The following is a 20,196-nucleotide window of genomic DNA, read 5'->3' as shown; positions in this document are numbered from 1 at the left end:
CTGCCTGCCTATATAAGGCCATCCATTGCTCCGGTCTCTACTTTCCCTTCCTTGCTTTGCCACGGGATTCACGTCTCCCTGCTGATAACCACAGCCTTTTAATTTAATCAATGGATTCTCCCTGTTTTATTGTTCGTTTATTACGATTAGTTATTGTGTAGGCATTTTAGACTTACTTTACATTGTTCAGGTACCCATTTCCTTTATCGTTACAACCGTACCCCCATTAACATGTCTGTCGAGGTGATCACCATCGATCAAAGAACTGTCACTTACCAAGTGGTTTCCATACCCAGAGATGGCACCTGCCTTTTCCATTCTCTGTGTTACATATTGCACGGCCATATCAGACTCACTCTTGATATCCAGAGGAACATTGTGTCTTATGTATTGAATGACTGGGACAGGTTCAAGGTGTGGACTGATGACGGTACAGGAGATAATTATATTACACAGGAGCACTAGAAGAGTGAAATGCTTAAGCCCTTCACCTATGGTTCTGCATGTGAGTTGAAAAAATTTTAAGGCAGTACTTCGCCGCTGCGAAGCGCGGGTATTTTGCTAGTGTGTGCATGTGTGTATACATATATATATATATATATATATATATATATATTTTGTTTTTTACCAAATCTTCTGCTGTATGACAGTAACAAAAACTAAACACAGTACAAAAACCTATAAAAAGCCTATTGTTTTATTAAGAAGCAATTCCAAATTTCATTTATCTTTTCTTTTTCCAATTAAACATGTAAGCTGCTCATTTTAAATAAGCATGCTGTTCAAACTCAAGCGATGTCTCCTTTAAAAAAGAAAATGAAAAAGTCTGAATTCATTAAAGTAGAGTTTCTTGTCTAGTGGCACTGGACAACTTCTCCGATTAGATTTTTTATTTCATTACTCCACTTTCTTTAATGTAAAGGCCAATATTCCAACTGCCTCTTGTTCACTGATAAAACAAGCTTCCACTCAATGTTCTTTGTTCAAACAGCAAAACAACAAAAAAAAAAAAAAGTGTGCTGGCACAACTACAGTAAAGGAGCACTACAACTAAATCACTGTAAAATTTTGAAAAACAGGGGCTGAAAATAGCCTTTTTTTGTGATTGACCTTTTTACCAATCAAGACTCTTTCATATGAAAAATCGGCTGAACAATCAGAGCTTCCCTAAAAAATTTGTTAAAAGGCATCAATGAACCTGGAGTCCCAAGTGTTTCCTGTGTTGCTCAAACACTTGGGCTTGCAGTAGCAGAGGGAGTTTTTGCATCGCAAAGTGTTACAGATACTGAGACAGTCAGGTGTAAAATAGTTGAGCATTTAGTTGTGTTTTCTAGATTTAAAAATTGCATTTTTTTTTGCAAAAACTTAGTATCCAATGCATTTGTTTTCTGATACAACGAGACGCAATACAAGTAGAATCTGTGCTGTGCTTTGTCACTTCTTCATAATGTTAAGTATTATTGGTATGTTAAGTATTACTGGTGTAGAGCTTTGTTATTCACTGTATAATGCTGCAAACAGGCACTGTATATAAAACTTAAATGTTGGTTTTATTGGATAAGAGTGTCCACATCAAAATTGACAACTCTGCTTTCAAATTGATTATTTTACCAGAGCAATGTTATTTTTGCTTTTGTCTAATGAAAATCACATATTTCTATCCCAATTCATTATTTTAATGTTCCATATACTCTAATAAAAATTTGTTCAATGGGATCTCTCTCAATCGGATAGATATTCTTTTGAAACTGCATGTGTAAGCAATAGATTTTCAAAAATTTGTGTCCTCAACATGAGTATGTACAAATAAATTTAAAGAATTTATTATTACTTCTCTAGGGAGGCTAACTAAAAAAAATCCTTAATTGACAAAATTTCTTAAAATAAATACGTAGCATTTTGGAATAATCTCTTCAAATGACTAAGTATCAAAAATTGTCAATTGACTGGACATAAAACTAGTATGCATTTAATCGAAAAAAAAATTCTACTGTAGATATAAGGATGGGTACTTTTCAAATATCTATTCAGCCAAGGAGGTTACAAAGATGATGATGATGATGATGTTGTAGGAACAGGAAGCTAGACATGATTATGCAGCACCTCCTGTAAAAAGCCCATGGAAGGCCCAGCCAAGTGTACGTTTAATGACATTGTAGATGAACATGCAACGGCATCAAAGACAGCAGTTCCAGTAGCTGCTGCCATACAGCTGGAAACATACCTAGGGGAAGCCACAGTTCCTCGTTCATACAATCTACTTAATTACTGATCCGTTAACAAAATGTGGTTCCTCAATTTGTCTCACATGTCACAAAAATACCTTAAAGCTCCATGAAGTAGCATAGAGAGTGAGAGATTATTTATTCCACTGTCACATTATATTAATGAAACCAAAAACAAGCTAACAGATGAAAATACAGAGAAGCTTCTGTTCATCAAAAGGAACCCGCCACTTAAATTTCCAAAAGAGTCACAGACCTATCCAGTGGCAGATTCACAGTATACAAATGTGGCACCATCCATTTCTATCTAATAAAGCTATTGTTATTAGTACTTAGTAGCTACAGTGTTCATATATTTGTTGGTATCAGCAGTAGAACGGTATTGGTGTATCCCTATTTGAGAATGCACTCAATTAGCTGTTAGAATGCACTCACTGCTAGGGCTGTGCGATATGACCAAAATCTTATATCCCGATATTTCATTTCATATCCCGATATAGTACATTTTCTTTGTATTCAGTGAATAGTTTATATAATCACCACTCCTTTTTTTTTCATTTAAATTAAAAAAATCAAAAATGAGAAGTACTCAACTTGTAATTATTTCTGTTCTTTTATTTAGAACATTTGAGCAAATGTTTGACTTAGAATGTAAACATAAAATGTTAATGTATCAAATATAAAACACTTTTCAAAAACAAATTACTAAAGGCTCAATATAAAATACTGCTATATAAAATGCCTGACATAAACAAAATGTGAACTGTAGCAGCAATAACTCTCACAACATATATTAAATATAAAAGGATCAAAGCACTAACAACTAAACTATATAAGGCCAATAAACCCTTTAAACAAAATAAATACAAGTCTAACATTAATTGTCAAAACCAAATGTAAACATTGTACTTCAAACTGTAGCAGCAATAAGGCTTACGACAAAAATCTATTAAATATATAATATTAAATATAATTTTTTAGGCTACATTCTAGTAAAATGTTAATTTGCACATCGTAGTGTGGCAAATCTCCGTTAATGAGTTACAGCTGATCGCCCGTCGCGGGACTGGACGGCGCTAGCGTGTTGATGCCGTCCAGCCCCAAGCACGGCGATCCGGTAACTCGTTAATGGAGATTTGCCGTGTTAATGCAGTTGTGGCGTAAACGTAATTTTAACAAGATTAACGCTGACAGCAAACACTGCAGGGAAAATTATGCCTTAAGCAAATTGTTTGGTAGCAATTAATCTTCCAAGCTTTTAACATGCTCGTTTAAATAGTACCTTTACAACTGTAATATCCTACGTGGCCTGCCTCTCAGTTGTAAACTCTCTGCATGCTCGCTCACGTGCTTTTTGCGGAGGTGGTAGAAGAGGTTTGTCGTGTTGGAGTCTGTGGTACCGATCGGTTTGCAGCATAATTTGCACAGTACTGTTTTCTGGTCCGTGTCAGACTCTTCAAATCCAAACCATCTCCATACTACAGAGGTAGCCCCTCGTTTACGAACAAGGTCCTTCTGTGTGGAGCTACCTGGTGTTGCCTCGTCTTCATCAGCCATGCTAGTGTGTCTGCATCCACGTGGTGGCCATCAAAACAATGAAAAAAATATTGCCGTAAACAGTTTATTTTGCGACACCACGAAACAAACGATAGCGTAATGTGCAGCGATAGACGTTTTCATATTGTCATCCGATATATATTGTTATATCGAACAGCCCTACTCGCTGCTGTATTTTAAGTTTTAAAGTCTCAAGGTTACCCAAGCTAAGTCTGATAAAGTTATAGGTGTCCCACAAACCTGAAACAGCACACAAACATTATAAACAATTTGTTCCATTCACTATAATTAAGCTTGCAATTATGAGCTAAAACTTTCCCACAGGGCCCAAACAAAGAGGTCAAGTTAACTATATACTTTAAACTGACCCTCAATGACAGAGTAGAGCTATCTGAGTGAATGTAGCCTATGACACTGCAACATAGATCCTAAATAAGCATGATAATGAAGTGGAATAAAAAACAAACAAATGAGACAGTGCTTGGTATGCAGAACATTTGCATTGTTCAAATCTAATTAGTAAGTAACTTCAAAAAAAAAAAAAAAACTAAATAAACAAAGATGTATTTAGAGAGTAACCAAATGAGCCCTGGCCTTTTTCTTCACTTAATACATCAATAAAACAACATCACATTCACCAATATTATTTTAACAGTATAGCAGTCTTAAAACATACCAATGATATCCTATATAAATTTGAAGTACAAACTAGTAAAGCAAGTTGCATGTAATGTGGTTTGAAACATGCTGTATATGTGTGCACCAACAGGGTAGCTGGTGTCTAAATATATGATGCTAGCTACCTTTATCATTATGCTACAGTGCATCCAGAAAGTATTCACAGCGCATCACTTTTTCCACATTTTGTTATGTTACAGTCTTGTTCCAAAATGGACTAAATTAATTTTTTTCCTCAGAATTCTATACACAACACCCCATAATGACAACGTGAGAAAAGTTTACTTGAGGTTTTTGCAAATTAAAAAAAAAAAACTGAGAAATCACATGTACATAAGTATTCACAGCCTTTGCTCAATACTTTGTCGATGCACCTTTGGCAGCAATTACAGCCTCAAGTCTTTTTGAATATGATGCCACAAGCTTGGCACACCACACCTATCCTTGACCAGTTTCGCCCATTCCTCTTTGTAGCACCTCTCAAGCTCCATCAGGTTGAATGGGAAGCATCGGTGCACAGCCATTTTAAGATCTCTCCAGAGATGTTCAATCGGATTCAAGTCTTGGGTCTGGCTGGGCCACTCAAGGACATTGAGTTGTCCTGAAGCCACTCCTTTGATATTTTGGCTGTGTGCTTAGGATCGTTGTCCTGCTGAAAGATGAACTGTCACCTCAGTCTGAGGTCAAGAGCGCTCTGGAGCAGGTTTTCCTCCAGGATGTCTCTATACATTGCTGCACACATCTTTCCCTTTATCCTGACTAGTCTCCCAGTTCCTGACGCTGAAAAACATCCCACAGCATGATGCTGCCACCACCATGCTTCACTGTAGGGATGGTATTGTCCTGGTGATGAGTGGTGTCTGGTGTCCTCCAAACATGATGCCTGGCTTTCACACCAAAGAGTTCAATCTTTGTCTCATCAGACAAGAGAATTTTGTTTCTCATGGTCTGAGAGTCCTTCAGGTGCCTTTTGGCAAACTCCAGGCGGGCTGCCATGTGCCTTTTACTAAGGAGTGGCTTCCGTCTGGCCACTCTACCATACAGGCCTGATTGGTGGATTGCTACAGAGATGGTTGTCCATCTGGAAGGTTCTCCTCTCTCCACAGAGGACCTCTAGAGCTCTGACAGAGTGGCCATCGGGTTCTTGGTCACCTCCCTGACTAAGGCCCTTCTCCCCGATCGCTCAGTTTAGATGGCCATCCAGCTCTAGGAAGAGTCCTGGTGGTTTCAAACTTTTTCCACTTACAGATGATGGAGGCCACTGTGCTCATTGGGACCCTTCAAAGCAGCAGAATTTTTTCTGTAACCTTCCCCAGATTTGTACCTCGAGACAATCCTGTCTCGGAGGTCTACAGACAATTTTTTCTGACTTCATGCTTGGTTTGTGCTCTGACATAACTGGTCAACTGTGGGACCTTACACAGACAGGTGTTTGCCTTTCCAAATCATGTCCAATCAACTCAATTTACCACAGGTGGACTCCAATGGAGCTGCAGAAACATCTCAAGGATGATCAGGGGAAACAGGATGCACATGAGCTCAATTTTGAGCTTCATGGCAAAGGCTGTGAATACTTATTTACATGTGCTTTCTCAGTTTTTTTGATTTTAAATAAATTTGCAAAAACCTCAAGTAAACTTTTTTCACGTTGTCATTATGGGGTGTTGTGTGTAGAATTCTGAGGAAAAAAGAATTTAATCCATTTTGAAATAAGGCTGTAACATAAAATGTGGAAAAAGTGACGTGCTGTGAATACTTTCCGGATGCACTGTATATGATGAATTCTCATTTTTGACATGATTGTGAACTAATATTTCATTGAAGGTCTGCCTTTTCAAGCTCAATTTCGTTGGTTGAACAAAAACAATTTAAACAAAAACTTCAAGCAATATGCAATAATATACAAACGAATTTAGCAACAAACAAGCAATAGGTAACATGACTGAAGCTAAAAACAAACCCAACAAGCAAAACTCTGGCTAACAATGATAACCTCACAAGTAAATTTTTACATAAGTACTTATCACCTATAAAATAAATATGAACGGTGACTAGAACAGTTATGAATGTGCCTTCTGCACTAAAACACAAAGAAAAGTGGAACAAGATGTGTCAATATAAACAAAATATACATCATACTTTAAAATCACATAAAGGTGGTTACCAGAAACGTGGTATTACTGTAACAATGTACGTATTGGTGTATAAGAATGTATTCCCAGGTTCATGCACTAAATAATCACTTAATATAAACATAACATGACCCTTTCAGCAGTATAACTCCTGTAATATTTAAATGTCTTCTGCAAAAGCAAGCAGACTAATAGCCTGCTGAAAACTGCAGGACAACATTTGGTGATGGTGCCAAGTATTATCGTTGGATTTTTAATTAACACCACAATACAGCCCCTGTGTTATTATATGACATTATCAAGAAGATATACTCTACTAAATAGTGCACCTGTATGATGCAGTTTATTCGGGAGAAAGAAGGGTTAAGCTGTTGTTATTGAGGTAGTTTCAAATAAAGGAGCAGTCAGTTTCACCAACAGTGCAAGCTCATCTATATATACTTACGTCGTAAACACCAAGAATTGCCATTTGTCTTTGTTTTGAAATGCATCCGGATTTCTCGAGGACTCCAGTGCCACGAGCTATCAGTCATTGTCTAAAAAAAAAAACAGTTCCAACCTCTCTCTTCAGGAGCGTCCACCAGTGCGTCCTAATACCTCTTTGTTTATCTAGCTTCCTTAAGGGCGCCAGCTAGCACCGTTTTTCTTCTTCAAAACATGGTGTTTTCCGTCCTGAATGTGGTCACCTAGATCTTTGATTAGTGTTTCTAATACATTCGTATTACCCTGTAGCTAAACGGTCACTTGCATTCATAAACTCTCACATCCCAGCAGAGAACTACGCCCCGAAAAAGAGTGCCCGACATGCACCGATCCCCTGAAATTCAAATCGGCCCCCCGCCTCACAAGCATCTCCAGGCCCGAATCAATACATGGTAAACAAAACATGTAATATATGGCGAAACGGTAAATCACGATGCAAACATAAGTTTATGTGCGAAATAAAACAAGGCACCCGCTGGTCAAGTACCAGATAGTTATAACCCCGAGTTCTCGATACCCCATGAAGTCCTACCTTTCGATAGTGCTTCCCGATCCAAACTCGCACCGACTCCATTTGAGAAACGGTTTCCGAGCTTTCCCAAAACTTGGCCACCGGCCCACCATCTTTCTTCCTGACGGCTCCCAGAGCTGAAGTGCCGCCGCTCGTTTGTCCTCCTGACGGTGTCGAACCCCCCGAACCCGTTCCCCCAGCTGCTGTAGCCGCTGTCGCCATTGTTCAAGCTTTCCGTACGTCCGCGTGCCTTCCGCGCGCAGTAACTCTTCAGGCCGACGCTGCACAATTCTCGCGAGACTATAGGCTTTGTAGGAGGTACTGGGAATTGTAGTCCAGGTGAATTCAGTTCTTGCACTGTGCTAAAGAAAGTTATACAGTAATTGACGTTCGTAATGATGATTATCATTCAGAAATGTGTTACTCCCATTAATGTGTTTCGTTAATTAAAAAAATATATTTGTGGAAGGCACATGCCATACAATTGTCAAAGTGTTACATTGCACTTTATAACATTTTCACTCTAAATCCAATTCATAGTCGCAATGGAGTGTGGGACTTATCTGAAATATGTCATCAGTCCTTCATTTGTGTACACATTCACACTCAACCAACCAACCAAGCATTATCCAACCCGCTATATCCTAATTACAGTGTCACGGGGGTTTGCTGAAGCCAATCCCAACCCATTCACACTCATATGGGACCAATTTACCTAACCAAAAAGTGGAACAAATACTGGCATACCTGTCAAATAGCAAATTACGCACAACAAGAATATACAGAATCTGAACTTGGGCACTGAATTTGTGAAGCAGCATTGCTATGAAGGGAAGATCCCGTCAAAATAATATTAGACATTTAGGAAGAATCAACAACAACAACAACAACATTAATTTATATAGCACATTTTCATACAAATAATGTAGCTAAAAGTGCTTTACATGATGAAGAAAGAGAAAAAAGACAAAGTAAGAATTAAAATCAGAGAAAACTAATTAACATAGAATAAAAGTAAGGTTCGATGGCCAGGTAGGACAGAAAAAACAAAAAAAATTCCAGATGGCTGGAGAAAAAATAAAATCTGCAGGCGTTCCAGGCCATGAGACTGCCAAGCCCCCTCTAGGCATTCCACCTAACATAAATGATCAGTCCTCATTGTATTCAGGGTTCTCATGGAAGGACTTGATCATGAGGGTCATGTGGACTTCTGGCCTTTAATCAATCAATGTAGGGACATCATGGTGCTTTGATTAGGTGGTGGTGGCGCAGGTCGCCACCACAGACAACCGGAAAAAGAATAGAAGAGAGAGTAGGGGTTAATATGGATTTTGGAGCCACCGTGAATAGTAATAATAATTCATTGAATATGCAGAGCATCAGGATTAAATTAAAATGAAGTTATGAGAAAGCCATGTTAAAGTCATGTGTTTTTAGCAGTTTTGTAAAGTGCTTCACCGTATCAGCCTTGCAAATTCCTATTGGCAGGCTATTCCAGATTTTATGTGCATAACAGCAGAAAGCCACCTCACCACTTCTTTTAAGTTTAGCTCTTGGAATTCTAAGCAGACACTCATTTGAAGATCTAAGGTTATGATTTGGAATATAAGATGTCAGACACTCCGATATATAAGATGGAGCGAGATTATTTAAGGCTTTGTAAACCATAAGCAGTATTTTAAAGTCAATTCTGAATGACACAGGTAACCAGTGCAGTGATATCAAAACTGGAGAAATGTGCTTGGATTTTCTTTTCCTAGTTAGGATTCTAACAGCTGCATTCTGCACTAGTTGCAGTCAATTTATGTCTTTTTTGGGTAGTCCTGAGAGGAGTGTGTTATAGAAATCTAGTTGATTGAAAACAAAAGCGTGAACTAATTTCTCAGCATTTTTCAATGATATAAGAAGTCTAACTTTTGATATATTTCTTAAGTGAAAAAATGTTGTCCTAGTGATCTGAATAATATGCAATTTAAAATTCAGGTCATAGTCAACAGTTACCCCGAAATTCTTTACCTCCGTCTTGACTTTTAATCCTAATGCATCAAGTTTATTTCTAATAACCTCATTATATCCATTATTGCCAATCACTAAAATTTCAGTTTTTTCTTTATTTAGCTTGAGAAAATTGCTACTCATCCACTCAGAAACACAAGTAAGACATTGTGTTAGTGAAACAACAGAGTCGGGGTCATCAGATGCTATTGATAAATCGACTGGAGTAGAGGATAAATGCACAGCCTACAACATAACACTTAAAATTTCCAAAAGTATTTGGCTTCACATTAAAGACCGACTCAGAATATGCAAATCAACAGTGTTTTCATTACCCAGGCAGCATTTATTTCTCAGCATGTCCCCACTTGCCTTCCAAGTCATAAACTTGGAGCTGCAATTTGCAAAAAGTAAAAAAACTCCACTGTTTTAAAAGGGAATTCTTTTGGGACAAGTGATTAATTGGGCTTTTGGCTGTAAATATGTTTGTTCTTTGTAATAGATTTGTATTTGAATCCTACTGCTCATATATATTCATATGTCTGATTCGCAATCTGATTATTTGGATGGTTACCTACACCTGATGAGCCCCAATTAGGGCAACATATACAGTGCATCTGGAAAGTATTCACAGCGCATCACTTTTTCCACATTTTGTTATGTTACAGCCTTATTCCAAAATGGAATTCATTTTTTTCCTCAGAATTCTACACACAACACTCCTTAATGACAACGTGAAAAAAGTTTCCTTGAGATTTTTGCAAATTTATTTAAAATAAAAAAATGAGAAAGCACATGTACATAAGTATTCACAGCCTTTGCTCAATACTTTGTCGATGCGCCTTTGGCAACAATTACAGCCTCAAGTCTTTTTTTTTTTTTACCGTGTCCTGTTCGGCTGTGAAGCAATCAGAATTGATGTCTGAATGCTGGCGACTAGCCTTACAGTTTTTCTCTCAGGTGGAGCGTTACAGCTTCTGCTGACGTCACGCTTGATACCAAAACTTTATTAAAAATATTTTCAGATGTTTTTAAGATTCGAACCGGACACGGAGACAAAAGTGAAAGAAAAAGAAGAGAGAGAAGGAAGAGATGGAGGTAAAGGGGGAAGGGGGGGTTTTCGTATAGAATAAACAATAAATGAACCAGAGTCCGCTTCTAGACCTGCAGAAAGGGGGGGAACAAACCACAAGACAAAAACATAGCTGCATCAGCTACACGAAGATATATAAAAGTAAAAATGTTTGCTGACAATCATACAGTAATTATTACTAAGGCATTTAGGGCCACCACAACCTTAGACCATGTGCTGAAGATGTCCAAGTCATACTTATGAAATCACCATGTGAGCACCTGTGTGCGTACGCACGCTTGTATGTGTAAGGTTTCTCCATAGGAGCATCCAATAGTGAGTGTGAAGGGCCACAGACCTGCCCCCAAAAACGTGCGGAAGATGGAGGGAGTTCCAAGCCCAGAGATCCAGAGGTCGCCCCAGAGCGCGGAGACCCCAGGGAGGCCGTCACCAGAGAAGCCCCAACCCCCACTCGAGAGCGCAGAGGATCACCCGGGGTCACAACCAGCAGCCGGCAGAGTCCCGGAGATATCAACGGCAAGCCCTCAGGCCCGCCCGCAGCCGCTCACCCCCGAGTTGGCCGGGCCCGGAACCCAGCAGCCCGGGACCCAAGGGCGACCCACCCCGCCGAGGACCCAACAGAGCCCAGGGAACCAGATCCCACCAGGCAGCCACCGGGAGCGACCAGACAGATGCTTAAGGCAGGGGGAGGGTAGGCAAAGATGTTGTAGTATTGCCAGATGTCCCAGGAGAGGGGAGGAGTCCAAAACCCCACCTGACATATACAGTCACACACAAACACAGTCATACACTCCCTCCCTCATGCTCTCACATACACATACAACCCAAGACTTACAAGGATGTACGCCAGACACCCATTCACACTCCCCACACACACCCTACCTAACTCTGGTCCCGGTGCTGCCATACCTGAGGTACAACCATTCCTGGACGCCAGAGCTAGCCCCTAGACTTGAGGCTGAGGCTGAGGCTGAGGCTGGGGCTAGCTCAGCCTCAAGTCTTTTTGAATAAGATGCCACAAGCTTGGCACACCTATCCTTGGCCAGTTTCGCCCATTGCTCTTTGTAGCACCTCTCAAGCTCCATCAGGTTGGATGGGAAGTGTCGGTGCACAGTCATTTTAAGATCTCTTCAGAGTTGTTCAATTGGATTCAAGACTGGGCTCTGGCTGGGCCACTCAAGGACATTCACAGAGTTGTCCTGAAGCCACACCTTTGATATCTTGGCTGTGTGCTTAGGGTCGTTGTCCTGCTGAAAGATGAACCGTCACCCCAGTCTGAGGTCAAGAGCGCTCTGGAGCAGGTTTTCTTCCAGGATGTCTCTGTACATTGCTGCAGTCATGTTTCCCTTTATCCTGACTAGTCTCCCAGTTCCTGCCACTGAAAAACATCCCCACAGCATGATGATGCCACCACCATGCTTCATTGTAGGGATGGTATTGCCCTGGTGATGAGTGGTGCCTGGTTTCCTCCAAACGTGATGCCTGGCATTCACACTAAAGAGTTCAATCTTTGTCTCATCAGACCAGAAAATTTTGTTTCTCATGATTTGAGAGTCCTTCAGGTGCCTTTTGGCAAACTCCAGGCAGGCTGCCATGTGCCTTTTACTAAGGAGTGGCTTCCGTCTGGCCACTCTACCATACAGGCCTGATTGGTGGATTGCTGCAGAGATGGTTGTCATTCTGGAAGGTTCTCCTTTCTCCATAGAGGACCTCTGGAGCTCTGACAGAGTGACCATCGGGTTCTTGGTCACCTCCCTGACTAAGGCCCTTCTCCACCGATTGCTCAGTTTAGATGGCCGGCCAGCTCTAGGAATAGTCCTGGCGGTTTCGAACTTCTTCCACTTATGGATGATGGAGGCCACTGTGCTCATTGGGACCCTTCAAAACAGCAGAAATTTTTCTGTAACCTTCCCCAGATTGTGCCTCGAGACAATCCTGTCTCGGAGGTTTACAGACAATTCCTTTGACTTCATGCTTGGTTTGTGCTCTGACATGAACTGTCAACTGTGGGACCTTATATAGATAGATGTGTGCCTTTCCAAATCATGTCCAATTAACTGAATTTACCACAGGTGGACTGCAATTAAGCTGCAGATCAGGGGAAACAGGATGCACCTGAGCTCAATTTTGAGCTTCATTGCAAAGGCTGTGAATACTTATGTACATGTGCTTTCTCATATTTTTATTTTTAATAAATTTGCAAAAACCTCAAGCAAACTTTTTTCACGTTGTCATTATGGGATGTTGTGTGTAGAATTCTGAGGAAAAAAATGAATTTGATCCATTTTGGAATAAGGCTGTAACATAACAAAATGTGGAAAAAGTGATGTGCTGTGAATACTTTCTGGATGCACTGTATATATATATACATATAGTGGTGCAGGGCCCTTACCCGGCCAGGAGGCCTCAGTAATGGAAGGACCTGGGGAGAGAGTTTTTTCACGACATTATCTTCCACAGAATGCTAGTAGGCAGCCAGCCCTCCCCAAAGGCTTGCAACTGGGCCAGGGGCTGCCTAGATGTTTCCTGAGCCCTATTTATCAGCACTTCCAGGTGTGCTGCTGGAAGAAGTTTATTAATTTCATTCATATAGCATTACTTTCCAATCCACAAAAGCCAACCCAAAGAGACCAGATACCTAAATAACCAATTACACCACTCTTTCCACCATTGACCTACCATTTTCAGAATAAACATATACTCTTGTTATATACGGTGTGTAACTTGCTTCCCAGATCACTGAAGACACAAAAGCCCAAAGCCACTTTCACAACTGCACAAATATTGTAGGTAAACGGTTATTTTGTATACCAGTGACTTCCAGGAAAGACTTGATAGCAACAAAGGAAGACTGAGAATGCTAGAAAGACAGTTGACCTCCAGGAAAGACTGGCATGGGCGTGTGAGGCTAGCAACCTCAGCCGTAGCACTCTTAAGAGTGCTCCAGCAAAACTACACAATAAAGCAATGAGCAATACCCCTGGAATGTGTCAAGAGGGGGAGAGGATGAGAGACTCAACAGAATGGATATAATGGTAATGGCCACAGGTAACACATGGTCTATGAGAAAGCTCACTCAAACCACACTTAACAGGGGAAGTACTACAGTAGAAGTCAAGTGCCGTTATGGAAAGGTTTGCAAGAACACAAGGGAACTTAAGATACATCAATCTACGACCAAATGTGGAGGAGGAGAGAAGTGGTTGCAGCACAGAGTGGAGACATAATGTGAGACCCAGGAGGACTCCAGTCAGGACGCACTCCACAGTTCAAGAGACTTCTCAGCAGCTGTTCCATTTCAAAATGTCAGGAAGTACTCTTCTATTACCACCCCAGACACCCAACCTTCAAGGGAGAAAGTAAAATGGCCCACCGCAAATGACAACATTGGAAGGGAACAATTAGACCAGGACCTCAACAGAGTTTTGGAGGACATGTTAGCAGGAAATGCTGATAGGAAAATTGACTGCATGACCACAGTCATTTATGCTATGGCAAAGGAATGACTTGGCATAAAGGAGAAGGGGGGTATTGGCAGAACACACAAGCAACTAAATACAAGGGATAGGGTAATATTACTACTGAGGAAGAAAATCAAGACTCTAATCAGGCAGTTTAAAATAGCATATACTAATGAAAAGGAGGTAAAGATCTGACTAAGAGACTTTGAGGGCAATTGTGCAGATTAGATAGAACCGAACAAAACCCCCAGATAAAATACTCGATGTTAGGGCATGAACATGGAGAGAAGTGCAAGGCATAGTACAGAAGGTCAGATCAGCATCAGCCCTGGGTCCAAGTGGCATTCCTTATAAAGTATATAAGAGATGTCTAAAGCTCCTCCGCAGACATTGGGAACTTTAGAAGAAGGTTTTGGGTAAGACGTATGATCCCATCATCCTGGAAAAAGGCAGATGGCTGCTTGGTACCAAAGGAAACTGGCTCTTTGGAGATCAGCAAGTTCCATAACTTTTCTCTCCTGAGTGTTGAAGGTAAGATCTTTTTCTCTGTCTTGGTCAACAACTACATTGACACATCAGTTCATAAAGGTGGAATTCCTGGCTCAACTGGGCACTTGGAGCATGTGGAATGTCCTTAATCAGCTTACCCATGAAGCAAAGAAAAGCAAAGGTAATCTAGTAGTAGTCTGGCTTGATTTGGCCAATGCATTTGGATCAATTCCACCTGACCTTATTAAAATGGCTATGAAACATTACCATATTCCCACTCATATGTGGGGTATAATCACTAGATACATTGAGGGATTCAAGATACGATTCAAGACAGCTCATTGCATTACATTGTCAGGATCTGGAAAAGGGCATTTGTACTATCTCCCCCATCTTGTTTATCATTGGAATGAATCTGCTTATAACAGCAGCAGGGAGGGAATCCAGGGGGCTGATAATGAAGTTTGGCACATGCAGGCCTTCAATAATAAGCTTTATGGATGACCTAACCATATCAACTTCATTCCATATACAAGCAAGAAGGGTGCTGGATGCACTCGACGACTTGGTAATGTGGACAAGAATGAAATTTAAACTAAAGAAGTCAAAAAGCACGATGATCTGTAATGTGAAATTCGCCAGCAAATTCCAGCTAAATGTCCAGGGGGAGGTTATACCATCAATTGAGGAAAACTCAATTAAATGTCTAGGGAAGTGGTATGACACCCCTCTCAGTGACAAAATCAATGTAACCAGACAGAGAAACAGGTGGATGAATGACTAAGGAAGACAGAGGCATCAGGTTTATGGGGAAAATACAAGGCCTGGCTCTTCCAGCATGGTCCGTTACCACGACTGGTTTGGCTACTGACAATGTATGAAATGCCAGTAACAGCAGTAGAAGGAATAGATAGGTGAGTGAATAAACATTTTTGTAGATGGCTTGGAATTCCACCAAGCTTTTTGTCAGCAGGGCTATATATCAGGTCTGGTTATTTACAGCTGCCCTTATCATCAGTCATTGAGGAATTCAAGGTGGCAAAGTGCAATGCTGTGTTGATGTACAGATGTAATGCAGAGTTGATGTATAGATAATCTAGCGACAGAAAAGTCAGAGGTGCAGGCATCACCACACAATGGTTGCACAGGTGGAAAGTATGCTGAAGCTAAAGGACATCATTGGGAACCTGTGCAGACAAGGATTTGGAGCTACCCATTTCCAGCAATGGGGAAAAGCAGACCAAAATCAAATGAGAGATATGATCCAAGCTGAGGACCATTGCCTAGAAGAGGAAGGGGCAAAGAGCAAGGGCTTGAATCACCAGGAACCTGGACGAAGTGGGACCTCCCAAAATGGAAGATCATATGGCCAGAAGTTTGGAGGGTGGATCGATTTCTGGCTCCGATCAGTGTACAATACCCTGCCAACACCAACATGCAAAACTGGGGAATAAGGAAGGACCCACTGTGCAAGCTTTGCAGAGAGAGAGACATGCTGGAACACATACTGGTGAGGTGCAAGATCATGCTTAGCCAGGGAAGATATTGATGATACCAAGACTGGCAGTATGTATAGCACCCAGACTTTGGATTGACTTCCCGAAATTATTAGATCAGCTGAGTCCAATCATTCTTTTTTTTTTTAAAAAAAAACTTCTTTAACTTAACCTGATATTTTGCCTCCTCTTTCAGTCTTCCTTTCTGTCCAGATGCTCAATTTAATTTGTGTGTGCATTATATCACAAATTATGTTATTTTCTAGGCTTTTCTTTTAGTAATTAATTTAGTATTTTACTGTGGTTTAATGTCTTTTATACTGTTTAATCCTTTTTTATATCCTGTATCTATGTGTTTTAGTGTTCTATTCAGGAATCATTTGTATTTAATGTAACCTATACTTGCTGCTTCTCTCTGAGACGCTATGAAGCACCTTGAGCATGGGACAGGTACTACATAAATAAAAGGTATTATCATTATTAATATAAGTGCTTGGAGAACGGAAAGAAATATATATCTCTAGGGGTGGAAATGCTCTATTTTGGGGTGATTTAACACATGAATACTGCTAGCCCCTTTTGTAATTTTTTTTTTTGCTAAATGTACTTCCATGAGAGCACAAAGAGAAAAAGTTTAATGAGAATGGACCTGAAGAAGAGATGTTAGTCAGTAGCCTAGCCAAGTATGCTCACAGAAGTCAGTTTTCATCTGTTGTCAAGACTAATGCACAACCCAGAAATCAAAGTTGAGAAATTTAAAGGACTAAGTCTGTTGCCAGTAAAACTCTAATCAAACATTCTGTGCCAAAGAGCTTAAAAAAAATTAAATCAAAACCATATCATTACACATAATCCATGATATGTGCATAAAATCTTTGGTATCTAAATATATTTTTCATAGTTTTTATATAACAACATAAGAAATCTTCACATTTGTTCTAAACTTCCTAATTAAGAAAATGTATTACAATTACATTTCATGTATTTATGTTTGGGTTAGGCATATTCAAGGAACCTTTTCTGATTTTATTTATGTAAACATTATTGAGTGTGATTGTAAATTGAAATTCACTATGGTCTATAAAGTCTCTATAATAAAAATATGATGTTTTCTCATGTTCATTATACCAAACACCTAAAGATTGAAATAACCTTTTACATGTTTCCAGTTTCCGCTCTTGTTCTTTTGTAACAGGTTAACAAATAGTGCATATTTTTGTGACTATGGAAAATTTGTTCAGATACTAAAGATTTTTTTTAACTTAACGTAATTGCTACAAATATTTCTTGGTGTTACATTCATGCACTAATAAGGCACATAGAATTAAACAACACAATATATAATAAATAACACCATTACAAATTATATAGTTTAAAGACAGATTTATATAGTTAAGTAGAATTGTACTACTGCCTTGCAATATAAAGTGGCCTTGTAGATTTTAAGTGTTTGGTCGTGTAACACAGCAATAAAGTTGCTTTAAGACAACCTTTTATTGAGATTGAACAGTGTGATACAGAAGCTAATTCATTAAAACCAAACTAGATTTATTTACACTTGTCATGTATTAGATTATTTATGCACGCTTCAGCACATTATTTATGCTACTTGTGCTCTAGATTTTCTTGGATCCCTTCTCTCATTTGACTCTAAAAAAGCATTTGATCATCTAAGCTATTTAACTTTTGGATGGTCCTGGAGCAATTGGCTTTGAGGACAATTTCATTAAAATTAACATTTTGAACTTTTAACGCCAGTTTCCCCATTTCTGGCCTTGGTTAGGCTGCAGCCTCAGGCAGTATTAGGTGAACTGATTGGATGGTGGTGAGGTTTATTAGGACACACCAGTGGAGATCCTGGCCTGCTCATTTGAAGGTCTCATGTCCTCTTCACTGTAATAATGATTCCATATCATGACAACAGCAAGCAGTTACACAGAAGTGCACCATGACTGACAGGAAAAGAATGCTGACAGGATAGGTTCTGTAAATGTGAGGCACATTGTACAGACCAACTGAAAGTTAGATTCTAAGTGAAACAGAAAAGGTCAAGCATGTGGTATGTCTGTAAGGAAAAGAGCCATGATGACATCGAATGGAAGTGAAGGACATTGCAGCAACCTCAACCTGGGATGCTGTGTTTTGCGACAGGCTCAGGCACCACCTCTCTTTGAGGACTGTAGGTGTAAGTTTTATTACGTAGAACTTATTTTCCCATCACTTTGCAAAACTTGCAGCATTCTATCACCATCCATCCATCCATTATCCAACCAGCTACATCCTAACTACAGGGTCATGGGGGTCTGCTGGAGCCAATCCCAGCCAACACAGGGCGCAAGGCAGGAAACAAACCCCGGGCAGGGTGCCAGCCCACCGCAGGGCGCGCACACACGCACACACACCCACACACCAAGCACACACTAGGGACAATTTAGGATCGCCAATGCACTAAACCTGCATGTCTTTGGACTGTGCGAGGAAACCGGAGCACCCGGAGGAAGCCCACGCAGACACGTGTAGAACATGCAAACTCCACGCAGGGAGGACCTGGGAAGCAAACCTGGGTCTCCTAACTGCGAGGCAATTCTATCTCTCTTTATGCAAATAATATTTTTTAAATTTAAATAATGCAAAAACTATTTTGAAGTATTGAATTTTGTTCTATTTCTGGATGTATAATTAATTGATCTAAATCAGTCTTACTCCCTCCCAGCAATCTCTGCAGATCAGTTGACCTCTATATTAATATTTTTATTGTTTCTAATTTTAGTTAATTTGGTATTGACAATAATCCATCCATCCATCCATTATCCAACCCGCTACAATAATTCATAAATTAAATTTGAGTTCTTCTCATATTTACCAACAACATGTTTTTAAAAAGTGATAAGTGATGGACCAAATTATACTTCTTCTTCCCAACTCATTTTATAACTATAAAATAACTATATAACTATAAGTGCCTTGGGCATGGGAAAGATGAAATATAAATAAAATGTATTATTACTAGTAGTGTTAAAGTGAAATTAGCTACCTGTGTAAACTTTATTTGCTCAATGACCCTATATCACATTCACCTCAATGGACAAATTTTAAATTTTAATTTCTGAAATTTATCTGAAGGGGCAGAGGATCCTTTTGGTTGTATGACCCTCTTACCTGCTCCATAGTTAATGCTGGGCTTTCTCATACAGGTTTCCAGTTATATATATATATATATATATATATATATATATATATATATATATATATATATATATATATATTTGTGCTATATCCATTTCCGGCTTATACAATCATTTCATCTGAGTTGCAGTCTTCTCAAAAGCCTTTCACACATTACCAGATATGTTGTTAGCAAACCTAAATTCAACATACTGTAGGATTTGGTTATGTGTCAGTGTAATTTTATATGTAAATTATGTTTTATTGTTGTTTTTGTTAATTTTCAGTTATTTTTCATGACTTTGTATTATTTCTATTGTTTTCATTTGAAATTCTGTAATTGTGTACTGTTCCTTTAAATATCCTAATGTTCGATGTGCTTTGTTGGCTGTTCCTCAAGACGTGGAGCCACCCTAACATCACAACTTCTTAGTCGTTCCTTTGAATATTTAAATATACTGAGAAGGTTCAGAAGATGGAGATCATTCGCTTAGTTTGGAGTTTGTAATTATCATTTCTTCGAATTTATGTTTCTTTTAAAGTTCTTTTTCTGCTCTGTTCTTGAATTATTCTACTGGCATGCAAAGGAGGCCCAGCCTGGCCTATGTAGCTAGAGGCCTCACACCCCTTTCACCATGTGCAAGACTCCACGTCATAGCAACTTTATTTTGGCTTAGTCATAACTTCATCCATCCATTACCCAGCCCGCAATATCCTAACTACAGGGTCACGGGGGTCTGCTGGAGCCTATCCCAGCCAACACAGGGTGCAAGGCAGGAAATAAATCCCGGGCAGGGTGCCAACCTACCACAGTAGTCATAAACTACTGTTTAGAAATTTTGCACTTCATTGAAGGAAAATTAGCTAAGTTATGAAGTGATATAATCAGACTTTGACCTTTAACAATTTCT

The 20,196-nt window shown here is 39.6% G+C and overlaps 1 protein-coding gene across 3 annotated transcripts in view; it reads right to left on the bottom strand.

Moving 5' to 3' along the window:
* Positions 1-7,844, bottom strand: part of smarcc1a (SWI/SNF related, matrix associated, actin dependent regulator of chromatin, subfamily c, member 1a) — a 111,128-nt gene extending 103,284 nt beyond the window's left edge. For 2 of the 3 annotated variants that reach the window (XM_039737713.1, XM_039737714.1), the window contains exon 1: positions 7,608-7,844. In XM_039737713.1, coding sequence (XP_039593647.1) covers positions 7,608-7,808 — 201 coding nt within the window. In that variant the 5' untranslated portion in view covers positions 7,809-7,844. The remainder of the gene's footprint in view (positions 1-7,607) is intronic. The other variant, XM_039737715.1, reaches the window with a different exon arrangement.
* Positions 7,845-20,196: the final 12,352 nt, after the last annotated feature.

Source organism: Polypterus senegalus, chromosome 15 (genome assembly GCF_016835505.1).
Source record: "Polypterus senegalus isolate Bchr_013 chromosome 15, ASM1683550v1, whole genome shotgun sequence".
Lineage (NCBI taxonomy): Eukaryota > Metazoa > Chordata > Cladistia > Polypteriformes > Polypteridae > Polypterus > Polypterus senegalus.
This window is presented reverse-complemented; position numbering and strand designations above follow the sequence as displayed.